General features: G+C 47.4%; 2 protein-coding genes across 3 annotated transcripts in view; one reads left to right on the top strand and one right to left on the bottom strand.

Annotated features, from left to right (window-relative positions):
• The window catches only part of MRC2 (mannose receptor C type 2), a 55655-nt gene that overhangs the window by 27678 nt on the left and 8588 nt on the right, over positions 1 to 19389 (bottom strand). The gene's annotated exons all lie outside the window — the stretch shown is intronic.
• On the top strand, positions 6426 to 7124 carry LOC103018467 (ubiquitin carboxyl-terminal hydrolase isozyme L5-like). The gene has a single exon (XM_057535570.1). It carries the CDS (start codon positions 6510 to 6512, stop codon positions 7122 to 7124), a length of 615 nt encoding a protein of 204 aa, XP_057391553.1. The 5' UTR covers positions 6426 to 6509.

Raw genomic sequence — 19389 nt, 5'->3', positions numbered from 1 at the left:
TCTTCCTCCGCACTGTGCATCACTCAGGATCATTTGCAGCCACATCCCCCTTTTTTTTTTTTTTCTGAGCTGGTTTTCATCACGCTTTTGTCCTTGTAACCAAAGAATCCTGACAAACACACAACCCTAGGTCCATGGACCAGTCTGGAACACTGGTCCATGCTCCTTACTCCCCTGGAGGCATTGTTCCAGGGTCCCCTCTGACCGTCAGACCAATGATGGGCTTCTTGGGCCGGTGGCTGCATCTGGGCCACGTCAGAGGAGGTGCTCGGAGGCTGGACCCACCGCATCCTCTTGATCACGTCTCCGGCTGCTCCCCCAGAGACTTTCTCATTCATGACAATGACAAGCATTTATGAAACACTGAACTAGATATTACGGGGAAATTAAGGATACGGTTTCTGCCCTCAAGATGTTTACAGTGAAGCTGGAGATGCAGAACTCACAAAGCAATCTATGGAAACGTTACAAGCAACAGATCAACAAGTGTGCAAAACAGTCAGATCTACTTTATACCACATGGTTGGGGGTAAATGGATAGAAACAGATTTCCCAGGTAACTGAAGGAACCTTTCTGGTGTGGAGTCCATACTTCCTTGCTTCTCAGACATCCAGGGCATCACCCTGGAAATTTATTCCTGTGCTCAGAGGTAACTGGGTTTTAAAGCTATCTGCCCTACACTGAGTAACCCCACCTCCTCCCTCCGGGTTGAGGGTCGCTGTGGCCTCCTTTCCTTTCCCGTCTGCTGTAAGGTACACACAATGTGCTGGTCCTGAGGCTGAGTGCAGAGGCTCACAACTGTCTGTTTCCCGGCAGCAAACCTCTCAGCCGTCCCTGCAGCTTCCCGGACTCGGCCCAGCAGCAGAGGCAGCCAGAGGTCTGACCTCCGATGAGACGGCTGTTCCCCATCACAAGCTGAAGACATCACACTGAAGGAAGCGGAGGGGAAGTTCACTCTAGCACAGTGCCTGGCACACAGCAGACTCTCCACAAATATACTGAATGAGGGGCATGTCAAACAAAACCCTGAAAGGCGCAAGCAGAGACAAGGACGTGAAGGGTGTTCCAAGTTCGGGGAATGGCAGAATCAAAGACTGGGGACCCAGCGAACAGCCTGGCTCAGCTCCTAGAGAGCTGGGGACCAGGGACCAGCTGGCGAGCCTGGGAAAGCTGACCATATTTGGTCCCAGAGGGCGGGGCAGGGTGGCCTCCAGCCGCTGAGCCTCTCCCCTCCCCACCCGCCCCCCTCCCCGGCCATCTCCCCCTTCAGCACCCCTCCCCAGGCCACGCAGAGGCCAGGGGTCATCCCAGGGAGAGCCACGGGCCGCCCGCAGGGCTGCCAGCCAAAAGGAGCAGCTGTTTTCAATGAGCCACTTGGCCCTGAGGCCAGGCCTGGAAATGTCCGAGTCAGCAGAAGCTGCCAGCTCCGCCCTGCGGAGGGGCCAACCCTGGGGACCGGGCATCCCACCGTGCGCCACCCTCTACTAGAGGCTGTGTCCATGTCCCTGCACACACACTGGACCTGGGGGCGGCAGGGCATTCCTTCCATGGAGGGCAGCGGAGTCACATGCCTTTGAGGCCCAATACCCTGCCCAACTGTGCAGCAGCCCCACCAAAATCCCGGGCTAGCGTGGGCTTCCGCCTCTACCGTCCACCCTCCAGGCTCTTCACACTCTCCGGCCTCGTCCCCAGCAGCCCTTCCTCTCCAGCCAGGCCAAACTGCTGGCCCCCCATCGCTTACAGAGCATGTGACAAAACCGAACACACGCAGCCCCACGGAGGCTCCGCGGCTGCCACACGCACGCTTGTATGCAGAGTCTCTCTCAGTCTCTCCAGCAGCGGTAAACCTCCTCTATGTTTCTAGAGACGCTCTTCTCCCCCCTTAAAATGTCTGCGTTGCACGATGTGATATGCTGTGTTCTATTAAGATGTTAAAGCAAACTCTGGCAGAGAATGGGTTAAGAGATGCGCTCGTCACCTAATACAGGCAAGAGGATGGTGTGAAGGGGGGATGGGAATTCGGGTAAATTCGGAAAGGCAGCTTTCACCCTCCCACGGCTCTGCCTGGGTCCCCTGGGCAGCTGAGGGGAGCTGGCCGCTGGGGCTCTCGGAGACGCAAATCCTCACCCGCCCTGACCTTCCCCCCGTGGCGATTTAAGAGTGTTTGATCTCATGCCCTGCTGTCTTTTGTCTTCTCAGGCTAAAGCATCACGATATTTTCGGCCTGTCCTTTCCCAGGCCCCATCTTGTACGAAGGCTAGGAAGGGCGGGGAGTGCCGAGCCCCATTTCGCCTCTAACCTCTGGGGGGACCCGGCACCCCTCTGCTCACGGGCAGCTCCCGCAGCCTCGCTCCCCTGCCTGGTCCCCACGTCTCTTCCTCTACCGAAGCATCCCAGGGGCGGGCCCACCTTGACCCCATCCTCCCTCACGCCCGCCTCCAGGACCCGAGGTGCTGGGCCCCGCCCGTCCTCGGAGTTCCGGGCCTCCGCGGCCGCTGCGCCCCCCCCCACCTAGGCCGTGCGCCCTCCTTCCGCGATACGCCCCCATCTCCGCGGCGCGGCGCGGCCCGGGGCGTCTGGGCGCAGACCCCTCCCCCAGCCCCGCCGCGGCCACGAGGTCCGCCAGCCTCCCCAGCCCAGCTCCGCGAACCCCGGCTCGGCGGCCTCCGGCGCCGTCTGCTAGCCCGCAGCCAAAATAAACAGCCCAAAGCCACTTCCTTCCCCGGGGGGCAACTTTCACAACAACGGCCGGCTCCGGTCGTGGCAGGAAGTGGCCTTCTGGGCCAGGACAATTCAACCTCACTGACCAGCCAGCGAAGGGCAGGATCCAGGACCCGCGGCTGGGGCCGGGCCCAGCTCCGCATTCGCCTCTGGAAGGGAGCGCGCGTGGGTGGGGGCGTAGCCGTCCCGGCGCAGAAATCACGCGCCCGCCGCCCGCGCCCAGCGATCACAGCCGGGACAGCAGTGCCCGCCGGCTCGTTAACGCAGCCGCGCCGGCCTCCGCAGAGCCACACTTGTTTCACTTACCCGTGGGAGTCGTCAGCAGATTATTTCATAAAAGCACGGATAAGAGAGCCCCAGCCCCAGCGCTCGATTAGATGCTCCCTACCTCTGATTTAGGATGAGTAAATGAATGAGTGAGAGGATTTATAATAAAGGAGACACAGGGACAAACTGAGAGAGAGCAACTTTTAAACAATTTAGTTTGGGGAATTCCCTGGCGGCCCAGTGGTTAGGCCTCCTCGCTTTCACTGCGTGGGGGGGGCGGGGAGGGTTGGTTAAGCTGGCCAAACAAAAAAAAAATTTAGCTTTGCCAAAGTGGCTGCAGAAGTGAGCGGGGGTCAGTAACTTAAAGCTAAAATACTAGAAGCCCCCCCCGCCCCCCTTCTGCTTACTGCAGAGTCAACAGAAAGGAAGGAAAAATCTCCTTTAGGCCTTTCTGTATTTTCCACAGTGAAGTTTTTTTCAAAGAAAGAAAGAGAAACGTGTGGAGAATTAAACTAAAATCTAATGATTTGTTTGTGAGAAATTGAGGTTTCAAATATAAACCATTGGATTCGCAAGAACTATTTTATGAACAATTTTTCTTTTTTTTTTTTGGCTGTGTTGGGTCTTCGTTGCTGGGCGCGGGCTTCTCATTGCGGTGGCTTCTCTTGTTGCAGAGCATGGGCTCTAGGTGCACGGGCTTCAGTAGTTGTGGCTCGCGGGCTCTAGAGCGCAGGCTCAGTAGTTGTGGCGCACGGGCTTATTTGCTCTGCGGCATGTGGGACCAGGGCTCGACCCGTGTCCCCTGCATTGGCAGGCGGATTCTTAGCCACTGCGCCACCAGGGAAGCCCAACAATTTCTAACTAACAGTCTTTAAAGTAATATAGAAAAAAGAGTAGGATCCCTCCCACCCCTTTCACACAACACAATGAGTTCCTCATTGGCTAAGTGCCCCTTGAGGGCTCAGGTTCTATCCTCGGCCTCTCCATGTCCCCAGCATTTGCCTGCCATAGTCTGGACTCACGGTAAATGTCGAATGACAGAATGAATATGAACTGGAGGGTCTTAGAATTCATCTTGTCAGTCCTTTAGAATTTGGAAACTGAAACACAGAAAGGTTAAGTGACTTGTCCAAGGACATTCAAACAACTGGAACCATGACCTTTCCATTAGGACTAAACCTTATTCAAGTCCCGAACAGCATCACCCCAGTATCTGCTTATATAAGTTGACCATATCATTTACTGTCTCATGTTGAAAATAAGGGGAGTTACTAATAATTACAGCACTACAACAAGCTTGAGCCAGGGCTGTCCCAGGCAAACTAGGACATACGGTCACCCTGCACTTATGGAAGGAGACCACAAATAATGATACAAGTTAATGTTTACCACGCACTTGCTAGGTACCCGGCACCGGCTTCCCAGGCTTTCTCCTTAATCCTCACAGCAAAGCTCAGCAATAGGTAAAATTCCTATCTCCATTTGACAGATAAGGAAACTGAGGTATTAAATAACTGAGAGATCAATCCTCTTGATAACACAGTTAATAAGGGGCAGAGTAGAGATGGGAGGCCAGGAAGACTGGTCAGTTCCAAACAACTATTCCAGGTACTTGAAACTGATAACCCACAGGCAAGTTGCATTTGGCTGTTACGGTATGTGAAAGAAAAGTGAGCGAGCATTGAAAACTGGAGAGATTTCACATAAAAATCTGCATTTCCAGCTTCTCTTGGAAACATTGGGAGGCCTGACAATGCTGAGCCAGTGTGCCTGTAAGACGCCAGTCACAGTTTCTGGGTGGAGCTGCCCACCTGAGAGGGGGCTCACCGGTTTGCCACAGTCCCCACCCACCCCTTTTGCACCCCCCCACTCCAACACTGAAGTGGAAGGAGAGTGGCCATATGTTATCATGTTGGCACTATTGTTTTTACCAGAGTGGAGAAACATTCTTCAATATCCTGGTCTCTATTAAGAATGACCAGGGCTTCCCTGGTGGCGCAGTGGTTGAGAATCTGCCTGCCAACGCAGGGGACACGGGTTCAAGCCCTGAGACTGGGAAGATCCACATGCCGCGGAGCAACTAGGCCCGTGAGCCACAACTACTGAGCCTGCGCATCTGGAGCCTGTGCTCCACAACAAGAGAGGCCGCCATAGTGAGAGGCCCGCGCACCGCGATGAAGAGTGGCCCCCGCTCGCCGCAACTAGAGAAAGCCCTCGCACAGAAACGAAGACCCAACACGGCCATAAATAAATAAATAAATAAATAAATAAAAATAAAGGAATTCCTTAAAAAAAAAAGAATGACCAGAGGGTTGTGCCTATTTCAAAACCGAAAAAAAAAAAAAAAAATGTGTGTTGGGGGGGTCCCCTCTAAATTAGGCTCCACTGCCCAGCAACCACAATGTCCCTGTGACTCGCTGCATTCCTTTCTCGAGACGTGTCTGAAACACAGCACAATATGATTCTGAGAAATCCTGACACGATTCACCACAAGCTTTTGCTCCACTCGCTGGCAGATCTGTGACCTTCTGACGTGGCAACATTCAAGGAGGACTTGTTTGGTTCTCGAAGCAAGGCATGGCACTGTTTTTAAAGTTGTGATGAGAAAAACAACTCCTTGGAGTTGCTGCCTCGGCACTTTACCGTATGACAAACCTGCTCACACCCAGAGTCTGGACGTTTAGATAAGGGTCTGAGTTTGGGATTCCCACCCGAAGTTCCTGCTTTGCTTTTTTGGGGGCACCTTTTAAACCACTTAAGAGTTGAGCCCTTGAAAAATTAGTGACGGAGTAGGCGGGGGGATGTGGGGTTGACGAGCCAGTGCGGGTGTGCCGATCCCAGTGGCCGGCGGCGGATGGAGCGGTGGGGGAGAGGGCACGATGGGCAATGCCAGAGAGTGGCACTGCGTGGAAAGTGACCCTGGGTCTTCACTGAGCTCATTAAAGCATTCAGTTGCCGAGGAGCCCAAGTAGAAGAAATAGGGAGTTTAGAGCCTGAGAATTTTGAAAAATTAAAGCCAGTTTATGGGTTGATTTTTCTTTTTTTTTAATTTAAATTTTATTTTTATTATTTATTTTTGGCTGCGTTGGGTCTTCGTTGCTGTGCACAGGCTTTCTCTAGTTGGGGCAAGCGGGGGCTACTCTTCGTTGCAGTGCGCGGGCTTCTCATTGCGGTGGCTTCTCTTGCTGTGGAGCACGGGCTCCAGGCCCACGGGCTCAGTAGTTGTGGCATGTGGGCTTAGTAGTTGTGGCTCACGGGCTCTAGCGTGCAGGCTCAGTAGTTGTGGTGCCCGGGCTTAGTTGCTCCGCGGCACGTGGGATCTTCCCGGACCAGGACTCGAATCCCTGTACCCTGCATTGGCAGGCAGATTCTTAACCACTGCGCCACCAGGGAAGCCCTGATTTTTCCTTTCAAGTGGCAGCAAGGAGAAGAACCAGCAGGCTCTGTGGTTCAGGACTCCAGACTTGACACGATATTTTTTGCCAAGCGGGTAATTAATAATGCTTGTGCTACCCAAGCCATGGTAAGTGTGTTATTGAACTGTACCCATCAAGATGTCCATTTAGGAGAGACATTATCAGGGTTTAAAGAATTTTCACAAAGTTTTGATGCAGCTATGAAAGGTCTGGCACTGACTAATTCGGATGTGATTCGACAAGTACACAACAGTTTCGCCAGACAGCAGATGTTTGAATTTGATGTAAAGACATCAGCAAAAGAAGATGCTTTTCACTTTGTCAGTTATGTTCCTAGTAATGGAAGACTGTATGAATTAGATGGATTAAGAGAAGGACCCACTGATTTAGGTGCATGTCATCAAGATGACTGGATCAGCGCAGTGAGGCCAGTTATAGAAAAAAGGATACAAAAGTACAGTGAAGGTGAAATTCAATTTAACTTAATGGCCATTGTGTCTGACAGAAAAATGATATATGAACAGAAGATAGAAGAGTTACAAAGACAACTTGCTGAGGAGGAACCCATGGATACAGATCAGGGTAATAACATGTTAAGTGCTATTCAGTCAGAGGTTGCCAAAAATCAGATGCTTATTGAAGAAGTACAGAAATTAAAAAGATGTAAGACTGAAAATATCAGAAGCATAATTATCTGCCATTCATTATGGAATTCTTAAAGACTTTAGCAGAACACCAGCAGTTAATACCACTAGTAGAAAAGGCAAAAGAAAAACAGAATGCAAAGAAAGCACAGGAAACCAAACGAAGAAGATGCTTTGGGGCGTGTACACATTTCTGCTTCTGCACTTATTTTCGAGGAAACCATTAAGTATAAAGAACTTTGAGCAACATCCTAATTGACTCAGCACACGTTTGACAGTAGTCCCAGTTGGTCTCACCTTCAATGCATGGATTCATAACCTCTCCCTGCCTGCATCATGTGCATGTGGTGCATATTAAATAAAAGTGGTGTTCAGAAAAAAAGAAAAAAAATTAGTGACCTCTGCCCCAACCACCTGGTAAGCACTAGGTGCCTGCTACCCTGCTCTCTCTGTCCTGCCCACTGATGAGCTGGGACTGAGGGCTGCCCTTCCCCTGGCCCATTGTGCCACCAACCCCCCGCCCCTCACCCTGTTTCTGGGATGTATAAGTAACAAATTGTTATTTTTACTTCCTCTGTGTTGGTTTACTGAAATTGTCCTTTCAACCAAAACAATCCCAGGGTTTTCACTTCCCCAAAGTGGGAGCTCGGACGCTGAGGAAGTACCTGCTGACCCCAGTCCATGTAGGTGGCTTGTGCCTCCTCTAACCTGCATATTCTTCTTTTTTTAAATTAATTAATTTATTTATTTTTGGCTGTGTTGGGTCTTCGTTGCTGCACGTGGGCTTTTCTCTAGTTGCGGCGAGCGGGGGCCACTCTTCACTGCGGTGCGCTTCTCTTGTTGCGAGCATGGACTCTAGGCACACAGGCTTCAGTAGTTGTGGCACACAGGCTCAGTAGTTGTGGCTCACGGGCCTAGTTGCTCCGTGGCATGTGGGATCTTCCCAGACCAGGGCTCGAACCCGTGTCCCCTGCATTGGCAGGCGGATTCTTAACCACTGCGCCACCAGGGAAGTCCTAACCTGCATATTCTTAATTGAACACACCAGCTCTGGCTTCTCAACACAAAAGTTAAATGAACTTAGAATCTTTTTCGCTTGGGAACCTTTAGGATCTCCCTAAAACTATATGTCAAAGATTAAACACTTGCTGACTTCTGCAATGACAAACCAATGGAAACTTCCTTACCCACACCTTCTTTGGAAGCACGGTGCAGGGCTTAGGAGGGTGGCTCTGGAATATAGACCCACCCAGGTACAAATCTCTTGGGCCCTGGGGCCAACTGCTTCACTTCTGCAAGCCTCACTTTGGGGAAGACACCAATATGACCAATCTCATGAGTATCTGGGAAGATTAAGCAAGAAAATGCTTAAAGATGCTTTCTACCTTTAGCATTTGGTAATGGAAGGCCATTATTTTTTGTTTGTTTGTTTTAAATATTTATTTAGTTTTGGCTGCGTCAGGTCTTAGTTGCGGCATGCGGGATCTTTCATTGCGACGTGGGCTTCTCTGTAGTTGTGGCACACGGGCTACAGAGTGCATGGGCTCTCTAGTTGCGGCACCTGGGCTCTCTTAGTTGCCCCGCGGCATGTGGGATCTTAGTTCCCCGACCAGGGATTGAACCACGTCCCCTGCAATGGAAGGCAGATTCTTAACCACTGGACCACCGGGGGAGCCCCCATTATTGTTTATTAACATTGAAGGGCCTCTGCCCGGATCAGGGCTGTGAGCTCAAGAGTCTGTTTCACAGCAGAGAGCCTGGGAACCAGGCTTAGCAGATGCTGCAATCCGGATAAGAGGAAATGATAAGAGTAAATAAAGCCAAGGACTTGAGTGTTTAAGCTGCTCTTCAGAAGAATTAAAGAAAAATAAATCCACAGTCCAGATGCAGAGTCCTCCCTCAATTCCCATGGGTGGGTCCCTGGCAACTATCATTTGTTTCTGACCTCTGAGCTTTTGGACCCTCCTCAGGTGCACCTGGAAGGGAGATGCAAGAAGAGGCCATGGACAGTGTGACAGGGGAAAGGGGGGGGCTACTTCTGGGGAGGTCAGGGCAGCACGGGGTATGCTGCTCTCCCCGCCACATTCTGGTTCTGCAGAGATCAACTCCAAGGGCAGTTGTAAAGGGAAAATGAGGTCACAAAACACGCAGCTGGAAGGGAGTGTGGAAGGAGGTGGCGAGGGCCCACGCCGCTTGGGGTGGCAGATGCTGGGACAGGAGGAGGTGGGCAGAGTCTGCGTGGGCCCCTCGCTGGGACTCAGGCAGTCGCATGGCAGTGGGGTTCCAAGAATGGGAGGAGGAAAGGGTTGGAGCAGCGCAGGCTGAGAATCTTGTCTAGGAGTTCAGGTTCTGATTCTGCCATTACAATGTAAATGACCTTAGGGTACGCGGTTTTCTTACCTGTGAACTGAGGGTGGGAGGGAGGGAGACGCAAGAGGGAGGAGATATGGGAACATATGTATATGTATAACTGATTCACTTTGTTATAAAGCAGAAACTAACACACCATTGTAAAGCAATTATACTCCAATAAAGATGTTAAAAAAAAAAAATACCCTCCCTGCCTCTCCGCAGCCTCCTGGGGAGATCTACAGGGAGAGATCTATGGGGATATTGACATGATTCTTTTAGGGTCTCTCTCTCCCATTAAATGGTTCCTTCAGAGCAGGAGCATGTCTTATCCATTTATCTCCCCAGTTCAGGGCATACAACAGGTGCTCAATACATGTGTGTTTTGAAATTTGTTAAAATTTGTCTTATAGCACAATATGGTCAGTTTTAAAAATGTTCCAAGTGTGCTTGAAAATAATTTGCAATTTAAAGTTTTGGAGCATAGTGACTATATATCTGCTTGTTGAATCAAATTTGCTGCTCATGTTATTTAAGTTTTTTATATCCTTACTAATATTTTGTGGGGGGGTCTACTGGTTCTGAAAGAGGTATCCTCTATCAGTGAATGACAGCAGTATGTTAAATCTCCTATTATGATAGTGAATTTGTCTATTTTTACCTTGTAGCTCTGTTGCTCTATATAATTTGAAGTTAAGTGCATACAAATTTAAAACTTCCTGGTAAATTGGACTTGTTGATATGAAGTGCCCTTGTTTATTTCTAGTAACGCTTTTGCTTTCAAGTCCACTGTATCTGTTATTATATAATTTCCTTTTGGTTTATATTTGCACAGTATATCTCTTCCAATTCTTTTACTTTCAACCTTTTTGTACTATTATGTTTTATTTTTTTAATAAAATTTTTAAAATTAATTAATTTAAAAAATAACTGAAAAAGTTAAAAAAAAAAAAAAAAGAAAACTAAGAAGCAAATTCAGTGGAATGCATAATAGGTGTTCCTTGGGAGAATGCTTCAGGTTTCAGTTCATTTCTTCATAAGATGAACGTCTGGGGCTTCCCTGGTGGCGCAGTGGTTGAGAATCTGCCTGCTAATGCAGGGGACACGGGTTCGAGCCCTGGTCTGGGAAGATCCCACATGCCACGGAGCAGCTGGGCCCGTGAGCCACAATTGCTGAGCCTGCGCGTCTGGAGCCTGTGCCCCGCGACGGGAGGGGCCGCGATAGAGAAAGGCCCGCGCACCGCGATGAAGAGCGGTCCCCGCACCGCGATGAAGAGTGGCCCCCGCTTGCCGCAACTGGAGAAAGCCCTCGCACGAACCGAAGACCCAACACAGCCAAAAGTAAAATAAATAAATAAATAAAATCAAGTAAAACTTTAAAAAAAAAAAAAAGATGAACGTTCCCACCAAAAGCATCAGAGTAAACATCATGCCTCGTCATTCCTTTCCACTGTTCATACAGCATGCATGTAGGTATAATGCTGATTAATGCAAAAAAATTACAATATTCAATGACTTTGAATAAGCAGTGGAGGAAGCAAACATTTACTAGATTCCATGAATAAAAACCTCTCTAATAAAGCTTATGTGGGAGGATAATGGCTCCAGCTACCCTAGCAAAGGAGGCAGAGTCCCCTTTCCTATGAATAGCTGGGCTCATGTGTGATGTTGGGAACAACACAAGCCCATACATCACTCTGAAGTGACAAGGCAAATAAATAGCGATTGAGAAAAAACAAAAAAAACATGTGTGTTGAACTGAGCTGGACCAGGGGAGGTGGAAAGGCAAGCTGTCCTGTGTCCTATAGGCAAGGGTTTAACATCCTCTGAATTGCATCCTCCTTTAAAAGCAGATCATGGGGCTCCCCTGGCGGCGCAGTGGTTGAGAGTCTGCCTGCCAATGCAGGGGATACGGGTTCGAGCCCTGGTCTGGGAGGATCCCACATGCCGCGGAGTGGCTGGGCCCGTGAGCCACAACTGCTGAGCCTGCGCGTCTGGAGCCTGTGCTCCGCAGCGGGAGAGGCCGCGATGGTGAGAGGCCCGCGCACGGGGATGAGGAGTGGCCCCAGCTCGCCGCAACTAAAGAAAGCCCTCGCACATAAACGAAGACCCAACACAGCCAAAAATAAATAAATAAGTAAATAAATAAATAAATTTATAAAGAAAAAAAAAAAAGCAGATCATGTATGGACAATGAATAGAAGAGCGTAAGGGAAACATCCAATTATTTATTGTGCCAGGAGGTTGGGATTATGTGTAACTTTCTCTTATATTATTATAATGTTTCTAGAGTAAATAAAACTGAGGGGGGCTTCCCTGGTGGCGCAGTGGTTGAGAATCTGCCTGCCAATGCAGGGGACACGGGTTCGAGCCCTGGTCTGGGAAGATCCCACATGCCACAGAGCAATTAGGCCCGTGAGCCACAACTACTGAGCCTGCGCGTCTGGAGCCTGTGCTCCACAACAAGAGAGGCCGCGATAGTGAGAGGCCCGCGCACCGCGATGAAGAGTGGCCCCCCGCTCGCGGCAACTAGAGAAAGCCCTCGCACAGAAAGGAAGACCCAACACAGCCATAAATAAATAAATAAATAAATAAATAAATAGCGTTCCCTTAAAAAAAAAAAAAAAGGATATGTTTAAAAAAAAAAACAAAACTGAGGGAAGCGAGACACGGGGCATCTGAAGGTCTTTGAAGGAACCAAACCTCTCTGCATTTCCCACAGAACCCGACTCCTCGCTCAGTGTTCAGTGAGTTTGACTTGCTTTGCCCTGGAAGCTACAAAGGGTCAGATATATACACAAGACCCATCATCACCACCACTGAGACATCACTCAGACCTCCAATGACACAATAGACTTGATCTACAAAGGAATGTCTGCGAGGGTCCTGCAAACCCTTCTCTCTCCCCACCCTTTCACACCCTTTTCCTGATTTCTTCAGTATATTTTTTAGGACCATATTTTAAAAAGTACTGCTCCCACAACCAGCACAGTTCCTCCCTCTCTGATATTAATTGAAAATCAACAGCATGGTTAAGAGAGCTTGGGCTCTGGGTTCAAGGCTGGGGTTGAATTCCTCCTCTTGAACTAGTCATTTGACCTCTTCATCCTTCAGTGTCCTCATCTGTTCAGTGGAGGAAATACTCCTGTTTACGGCACAGAACAAGTACTGAGCACCTCGCATGTGCCAGGAGCTGTGCTGGTGCTGACCCCTGAGTGGTTGGCAGGACTGGTTGAGACCACGGATGGAACGACTCACCACACTGCCCCACACAAGTGAGCTCATGGTGACAAGCCTGGGGGCAAGCCTTCTGGAGGAGAATACAGCACCATGCGTCAAAAGCCTTCAAAAACACAGACCTTTGACCCAGAGTTCACTTCTTATGAATTTAACTTAAAGAAATAATTAAGAATCTATGCAAAGATTTTGCTACACAGCATTATTTATAACAACAATGATTGGGGGAAAATTAATGTCCAACAATATGGCACTGACTGTGTCAACTGAAATACACTCACACAATGGGATACTATGCAGACAACAGTAATCAAGTTATAAGAGTATTTCAACATGAATAGAGGTTCATACTGTAACTGATTTTTAAAAACTGGATGTATAATATGACCTTATTTCTATTTTCTTTTAAATCAAGTAAAGTCTGAAAAGACCTTTGTGCATTCTTGTTATTAAACTTGGGTGTCCAAATCGCCAGGGGTGCTTGTTTACAGAGCAAGTGCCCAGGCCCTACAGCAGACCTACTGAATTAGAATCTCAAGATGAAGGAATATCTTGGATTGTAAACAAGGTTCCCGGGCGATTCTGAGGCTCACCAGAGTTTCAGAACCACTGTACATGCCTAAGTGTTAACAGTGGTTATCACTGACTTATGGGATACCTGGTGATTTTTATTTTCTTCTCTTTGTATTTTCTACAATTCACATGTTTGTAAATTAAAAAGAGATATGACCTGAATGTCCAACAAGGGATAGTTATGGGACATCGGTACAACGGAATCTTACGCAGCCATGGAAGCATTGGGTGGAAATACACTGATGACATATTGACATATGAAAGAATGTTACAAATCAACACTAAAACATCTATGTAAAGTTTTATACAGAGAAAGGAAAGGAGAGGAGAGGAGACAGTTTGGCAGGATATTCTTTAAAATGTTAACATGCCTGTTTCTTAGTGGTGAAATTTTAGGTAACCTTTCTTTTTTGTAACTTTTTCTACCTTTTGAATTGTGTACTATAGGTAACATTTTTTACAATCATAAAAATGTATTCTGATCCTGAAAAAATATATATGTAACACTGTCTTTCTGAGGGCCTTGTGGGAGGGAGGGTTAGTGAAACAGAAAAGGTGCCGGTGGGTAAAAGGGGGAAGAGTAGCCTTCCAGGGAAGGAGAGAACTCAGTCTGATGCCAAAGGGCTTTGTAAACCTTACTAACAAGGCCAAGTGTGTGGAGGAGGAGGGGGGATAAAAAGATACTTCAGACATAGACATAGATATAGATATAGATGCCGCAACGCGTGGCTTGAGGGACCCTAGTTCCCCGACCAGGGACTGAACCAGGGCCCTCTGCAGTGAAAGCCCGGAGTCCTAACCACTGGACCGCCAGGGAATAAAAATTTTAAATGAACAACAAACAGGGGAAAGATATTTTTTTTTCTTTTCCCCTATTTTTTGGCCGCGCGGTGCGGCATGCAGGATCTTAGTTCCCCAAGCAGGGATGGAACCCCTGCCCCCTGCAGTGGAAGTACGGTCTTAACCACTGGACCGCCAGGGAAGTCCCTTGGTTTTTTGTTTTTTTTTTTCTTGTTTTTGTTTTTTGGGGTGGGGGGAGAGATTTCTAACAAATATGGCAAGAAGCTCATATAGACCAATGAGAAAAATATAGAGACCCAGTAATTTTAAGCCCCTAAGACCTGAACAGATGCGATGTTCAAGAATATGTATGGGGGCTTCCCTGGTGGCGCAGTGGTTGAGAATCTGCCTGCCAATGCAGGGGACACGGGTTCGAGCCCTGGTCTGGGAAGATCCCACATGCCGCGGAGCAATTAGGCCCGTGAGCCACAACTACTGAGCCTGCGCGTCTGGAGCCTGTGCTCCGCAACAAGAGAGGCCGCAACAGTGAGAGGCCTGCGCACCGCGATGAAGAGTGGCCCCCGCTCGCCACAACTAGAGAAAGCCCTCGCACAGAAACGAAGACCCAACACAGCCATAAATAAATAAATAAATAAACCCAAAGTTTAAAAAAAAAAAGTGCCATTTAAAAAAAAAAAGAAAAAAAAAGTATGTATGAACAGACAATTCGTGAAGAAGAAATATCCATGTCTAATGAGGTTATGGAAAAAATGTTTAAAAGCATCTGAAATACTGGTAATGTTCCTATTTGCTGGATCCGACCCTTGGTTACACGGGTGTGTTCAGTTTGTGAAAATTCATTGAGCTGAACATCTGAACATGGCGTGTTCACTTTCCTGTATTTATATTATACCCCAAGAATGAAAAAATTTTAAAGCAAGGCATGGATAAACACAAAATAGAGACTGGGTGGGAGGAACAGGGAAAGAGAGAGAGAGAGATAAAGAGAAGCACATAGGTAGATATAAGTATTGTAATGTTCTCTGTCTTGGATTAGGTGGTGGATTCGCAAATGTTCACTATATTATAATGCATACTTTGTTTACAAAATAAAAGAAGACCATGCAGGGAAGCAAACTGGACTGAGTGCCCTGCTCCACCAATCACTAGGTATGTGATCCTGGCTCGCAGCCTATCTGGCTCAATTTCCTTATCCGTGAAATAGAGGAATGTGAGGATTAAAAAATACAGGGACTTCCCTGGTGGCGCAGTGGTTAAGAATCCACCTGCCAATGCAGAGGACACGGATTCGAGCCCTGGTCCAGGAAGATCCCACATGCCGCGGAGCAACTAAGCCCGTGAGCCACAACTACTGAGCCTGTGCTCTAGAGCCCGCAAGCCATAACCACTGAGCCCACGCACCACAACTACTGAAGCCCGCGTGCCTAGAACCTGTGCTCTGCAACAAGAGAAGCCACGGCAATGAGAAGAAGCCCGCACACCGCAACAAAGACCCAACACAGCCAAAATAAATAAATTTATATTAAAAAAAAAAATACAGTGCATGTGGAATTGCCTAATACCGACCCTGGCCGACTATACGTGCTCAAGACTATACGTGCTCAGTAAGCATTAACGCGGTTTCCATTTCTCTCACTTGTTCTCTCACTTGTGTTATATAGAAACTTCACAAGGTTTTCAAAATGGAGGAAGCCTTCCAAAAGCTTGTCCCCTGACTGCTACCTTTTTGATTTGCATTCCAATCTTGTCCGTATGGAAGGCCATTTAGTACTTACAGAATTTCGTGTCCTAGTGTCTCGAAATGCAAACTTGTATTACAGCGTTTGCACCCTCTCCAGCTGTCCCTTCTGTAAACACTTCGCTGATAAGTGCAAGATCAAGAGGTTCGCATTGGAGGGTCTGTTAATGGAAAGAGCCCGAGGCGGGTGCCTACACCGGTGATCCCGCTCTTGCTCGTGAGCACCCTGAGCGCGCCTTCAGGAAACTCCGCTCTGAGGCTGACCCTCCTAGCAGGCCTCCTTGCCTGCAAGTAGCGGAAGCCCAACTCCAACTCATCATTTTAAAAAAAACAAGAGGGGCAGGCCTGGAGTGGCTAGGGAAAACTGTAACCAGGGTCTCGGCCAGGCTGGGTCTCAGTGCCACCCACCCTGAACCCAGGTTCCACTCTCCCCTCCTGGAGCCAGGCCGTCCTCTCCGTGCTGCACCAGACCCTGCAGGGCTCCCCTCGCGCCTGGGAAAAGCCCGCCCCGCCCCCACGAGACTCTGATTGGCCCCGTGGGTCACATGCTGCAGGCTTGGACCAGTTAGGTGACGGGAGTGGGCGGAGGGTGCCACTGGAATCACTTGGTTGGACAGAGAGAAAGTTGTCCTCTGCCACCCCATTGCTGCAAATTACAGACATGCTAAAAAGAAAAATCACCCCTGGACTTCCCTGGTGGCGCAGTGGTTAAGAATCCGCCTGCTAATGCAGGAGACACGGGTTTGAGCCCTGGCCTGGGAAGATCCCACATGCCACGGAGCAACTAAGCCCGTGTGCCACAACTACTGAGCCTGTGCTCTAGAGCCCGTGAGCCACAACTACTGAGCCCGTGTGCTGCAACTACTGAAACCTGTGCGCCTAGAGCCCGTGCTCTGCAAGCCCCTGCTTGCCGCAACTAGAGAAAGCCTGCGCACAACAACGAAGACCCAACTCAGCCAATAAATTAATAAATAAATAAATTTATAAAAAAAAAAAAAAAAAAAAAAAAATCACCCCTGTTAAATAATCAATACATAATATAACAGAATATGACACATAGTTAAATTTTGGTGTGATCTTTACCAATTTTATCTTGTCTCTATGCCTCACATACAAGTTACATTCATTTATATATCACATACACACGCACACCCAAACAAATGTTTTTGAGTCTTGTTTTTGTACTTAATATTTTAGAAAAAGGATTTCTCTGTATCTTTTAATTTTGTAAAAACCATTTTAATGGCTATATGCTATTCCATGATGTGATATACCACATTCCATTTACTCATTCCCTAGCTATTACTGCTCTTCAACTTGTAAGCAGATTTTTCTTAATTATAAATAATACATTGACCATATTGTTACATCAATCTTTGTTGGCACTTTGCGAAGCATATCTTGCCTTTTTTCTTTATTGCTAGTGATTTAAAACATTTTCCAAAGGCATATTTTGGTATTCCTTCTTTGTGAATTCTGTTCCCAGCCTTTACTGGCTCATGTATTCTAATCTTCGATGCCTTAAAACTAGTGGAGGTTCCTGTGTTTTTCTCATTGGCTTATGTGAGCTTCTTGCCATAAATATTCCAGACATCTCCTCCCTGTTTGTTCTTCTTCTAAATTTTATTTGTGACTCCCTCTGGTTACAACTTCTCCCACTAAGGGTAACTGCTCTCCTGACTTCAAACAGCATAGGTCAGTGTTACCCTCTTTTTTGTATTTTATATAGATGGGATCACATGGTATGAATGCATCTGGCTCAGTATTTTTGTGAGCCTTGCACTGTCGCGTGGGGTTGTAGGTTGCTCATTCTCATTGCTGTATACTATTTAATTGTGTGGAGACACCATAATTTATCCATTCTATTGTTGATGGGCATTTGGGTAGTTTTCAGTTTGGGGCTAGTTTTCAGTTTTGGGCTATTATGAATAGTACTGCTGTGAGCAACTTGGCTTTTTTTAAGAATATAGTTTAGGGACTTCCCTGGTGGTGCAGTGGTTAAGAATACGCCTGCCAATGGAGGGGATACGGGTTCGAGCCCTCATCCGGAAAGATCCCACATACTGCGGAGCACCTGGGCCCACGCGCCACAACTACTGAGCCTGCGCTCTAGAGCCCGCGAGCCACAACTACTGAGCCCACGAGCCTAGAGCCAGTGCTCCGCAACAAGAGAAGCCACCGCAATGAGAAGGCTGCTCACCGCAACGAAGAGTAGCCCCTGCTCGCCGCAACTAGAGAAAGCCTGCGCGCAGCAACGAAGACCCAACGCAACAAAAAATAAATAAATAAAAAATAAAATAAATTTATTTTAAAAATTATTTAAAAAAGAAAAGAATATAGTTTAGGGACTTCCTTGGCGGTCCAGTTGTTAAGACTTCACCTTCCAATGCAGGGGCTGTGGGTTTGATCCCTGGTGGGGGAGCTAAGATCCCACATGCCTCTCGGCCAAGAATCCAAAACATAAAACAGAAGCAATGTTGTAACAAATTCAATAAAGACTTTAAAAATGGTCTACATCAAAAAAAATCTTTAAAAAAAGAATATAGTTCCTTAGATTATCTACTAAATACAAAGGAGAAAAGGTACTTTTTTAGTGGAGAGATCTGGTAGACATCACATGAACCAATTGATCAAAGTCAGCATCACCAATAAGGGAACAAACTGACAATGTGATACGACGGGAAGGACACATTTGTGTCCCACCCCTGTGGTTTTCTTTCCAAAAATGTTTAACATGAATTTAATGATTAAACAATCAAATTCAGACTGCGAACACTCTACCAAACATTTGATGCCTGAAGTCATCAAAAATCCAGTGTCATAAAAGACAAGAAGGCCAACTATTCTAGATTAAAAGAGGCTGAAGAGACACGACACCAAATTGAGTCCTAGACTTAAACAATAGCTGACATTATTGGGACAGCTGGAGAAATTCAAACACAAACTACATATTAGAAAAAACTATAGTATCTGTTATATTTCTTGGATGTGATTATGGTATTGGTTTTATAGGAGAATGTCTTTATTTTTAGTTGATACATGGTGAAGTATTGGTGTAAAATGTCACGTCTACAACTACTCAAAGATTCAACACACACACACACACACACACACACACACACACACACACACAGAGTGAGGTAAAGCAAATGTGACCAAGGATCCTCAGATCCTTAGAAATGAGGTTAAGCATCTATGAAGTTAGAAAATCCTTCCCTCAGGGACCAAGACTGACTGCAAGGCCGTTTCCTATTGAATTCCTATTTGACCAAGCTGGTCTGACTCAGCGCTGTTCTCTCTGCAGTCAGACAGGTTCCCAACCCTGTGTCTGAGATTTCAAAGCAGTCTATTGCTTCCATCTTCCTTCTAACAAACTTAAAAATTGCACCTAAAATGAAATCAGCACACATTTGCCTCTAGAATGTTCCTCTACATTTGGGGCTGGGGGGAGAGGTTGCTCTTCAAATATAAGCTTCAGGAAGGTAGGAGTCCTGACTGGCTTGTTCACCGTGGTGTCATCAGCATCAAATACCACGCCTGGCACATTGTCAGTGCTCGGGAAAACAAAACAGTTAACCAAATGAATGAGAAAATGCATGTCAGTGATCAGACATGCATCTTCAGTTAATTATTACCCGTGTG

The sequence above is a fragment of the Balaenoptera acutorostrata genome, chromosome 20, assembly GCF_949987535.1.
Source record: "Balaenoptera acutorostrata chromosome 20, mBalAcu1.1, whole genome shotgun sequence".
Lineage (NCBI taxonomy): Eukaryota > Metazoa > Chordata > Mammalia > Artiodactyla > Balaenopteridae > Balaenoptera > Balaenoptera acutorostrata.
This window is presented reverse-complemented; position numbering and strand designations above follow the sequence as displayed.